A 2,710-nucleotide genomic window follows, 5' to 3' on the forward strand; every position below is an offset into this window, starting at 1 on the left:
TAACATATATATATGTATATATATATACATATATATGTGTGTGTGTGTGTATATGTGTGTGTGTGTGTGTATATATATATATATATATATATATATATATATATATATATATATATATACAATTTTTTAACCAGGGATTGAACCCAGGGACATTCAATACTAAGCCAAATTTGCAGTCCTTTTTTAAACTAAGTGTATTAACAAGTATAGTAAAAAGTTAAATGAAAAATGAAAGCCATGAATGCTGTTTTAAATTAGGATAATTTATTGTAAAGGGAAACTAAAAATGTTACATTTTGTAAAGTATAGATGGGGATACAAGAAGTCATGATGTATGAAATTATAAGATGATAATTATTCTTAAAATTGTAGATGCTAAATTCTCTTCAATCTTGGATTGGCCCAGGGTGAGCTTGTTTGATTTAGTTGATTGAAGTCTAGTATTGGTGATCTTCTTTTGACTTTAGGTGTTGGGTTTCCAGGACACCCAGGATTTTAATAGAAGCGAGAAAATCCATATCCTCCATAGTATGATGGGCGGCCCAATCCATACCCATAGCCTCCAAAGCCAGAGCCATATCCGTAGCCTCCAAAGCCACAGCCATAGCCCAGTCTGCGGAAGCTGCCACAGCCACAGCCATAGCCATAGCCCAGGCTACCGAAGCCTCCAAGGCCATAGCCCAGGCCTCCATAGTAGCTGTCGTAGTAGCTCATGGTGTCAGGAGTGGTGAGTTGGTTTGCTGTTCAGGGCAAGATCACAAGTGTGAATGCTAACATGAGCAGAAGGATGCTTATATACCCTGGCGGAGCACAGAATAGTCATGAGCACACCCTCCTTTTGTGTCACTCTAGGTATTACCTTTAATGTCACAACTCATTAATCTGCTATCTCATGACACAGAGAGGCCCCTATTCTCATTAAAATACTTCAGTTTATTTAATGTTCTATTTGGGATGTCCTTTAACTTAATGTCTCACCTTTATGAGAAGAAATGACTGACTCTTCAAAATACACACATTCCAAGCCTTAAATAAAATGGCTTGCTACCAAGTACATTGCATCAGCTACATGTGATGTATTTTTATTTTATTTTATTCTTTTTACAATTCAACATTATCTCTGTTCTGTTATCTGCCAAAATGATGACTCCATCTCCTGCTGTATCTATACCTACTGGCTCAGTTTGCAGATGTTGCATCTGCATTTTTCAAAAAGAAAGCATATTTCTCAAAGTGAGGACTTAAGAAAGGGCCTATTCTTGAAATATATGAAAGCATCTTAAATCAAAAAGTCTTTGTTGGCCTGCTGTGTGCAATAGTCTATGGTCTCACGGGAAGAAGGTGCATGGCGAATTTTAGCATTTTAATCATAATAATCTTTGTAATATTTTGGAATTACACACCAGCTTCAGGAACCTTTGAGGCTGTAAAATATATAACCATTAATTCAAAATCTGTCTTGTAATCAGGCTTATCAGTTAATAGTTTAATTTTTATTTGAAATCCCCTACGTCTCCCCTATGTTTGGTTCTATTCAAAGTCCTACAAAATTGCAGGTTGTGTCTATTCTATTTTACACACTCCAGCCAATTTCTTCCTCTCTTTCTTATTTCAGCAATGCATGCACAACCTTATTTTCATTCATTCTTTACCTTTTCTTTTCTTCCTGCTCTCACAGTGCTCACTAGGAACAGCCACATAAAAGCACACAGTTGTCACACCTTTTGCACTGACTTCCTTTTATTTATCTCAATTAATGTTTTCTCATTTCTCCCTCACCTTCATATTAACTACAAGGTATTTACCTTTGTTTTTGAGTCTATTTGGTATCCAGTTATTCTCTGGCAAACCTTAGACTACTCCCTCCTTATCTGTTAAAAGACTTTCTTTCTGGTATCCTGTTAAAAAATATACCCCATTCCCTAAGGCTTTCTGTCAGATTTTAAAATGTAGGTGGTCTTCAAGGTTTTCACACTGAAGTCACATTGGCAAAATGACATATATCCATGAGGAAATTTGGCCTCGGCTCATTAGACCAGCAGTTCATGAGTCAATGCACCAGGTCCAATTCTGGCCCTCTCCTGGTTTAATCTCCATGTAGGCACTAGCTTTCAGCTTGGATCACTAAAAGCACATTTAATTCATATGACTTTGAACATGTTACTGAGTTTTTATGAGGTTTACAAGAATTCTTTCAAAGGTAAATTTCCTATAATAAATTGTTCAGTTCTTGTAAACAACACACTAGGGAATTCATAACTGTTTATTGAACTACTGGAGAAGTCCTACATAGATTGACAGGAAATCGCTTGGCTCTCCCAATCTGGGCAATACCCTTAGGATACCTTAGCAAGTTGCTCTGAGAGAAAAATGGCTCAGTATGTCTTTCAATGTGTACAGGAGAGTTTAACCTAAAAATGTTCTTTGATTTTCATATAAATAATGTTTTACTCTTATTTCTCAACTGAACATGAAATGGTTGATAAAGTTGTTAAGCTGAATTTTAAACCTCTCTCTTTTACTCTGTGTTTCTGTTTTTTGGTACTGGGGATTGAACCCAGGGTAATTTGACACTGAACTACACCGCCAGCATTTTTATTCAAGTTTTGTTTTTAGATTTTGAGTCAGGCTTTCACCAGGTTGCCACAGTCTTGCTAATGAATTTTTATTCTCAATGAGAATTTTTGAATACCTAGAAGCACAAGTAATG

The 2,710-nt window shown here is 36.1% G+C and overlaps 1 protein-coding gene across 1 annotated transcript; it reads right to left on the reverse strand.

Moving 5' to 3' along the window:
- Window positions 1-495: 495 nt before the first annotated feature.
- Window positions 496-714, reverse strand: LOC308653920 (keratin-associated protein 19-3-like; the record flags this gene model as incomplete). The annotated part of the gene is made up of 1 exon (XM_081302693.1): window positions 496-714. One exon carries the CDS (start codon window positions 712-714, stop codon window positions 496-498), a length of 219 nt encoding a protein of 72 aa, XP_081158819.1.
- Between the last annotated feature and the right edge of the window lie 1,996 nt (window positions 715-2,710).

The sequence above is a fragment of the Spermophilus citellus genome (genome assembly GCF_964194105.1).
Source record: "Spermophilus citellus genome assembly, chromosome: 7".
Taxonomy (NCBI): Eukaryota; Metazoa; Chordata; class Mammalia; order Rodentia; family Sciuridae; genus Spermophilus; species Spermophilus citellus.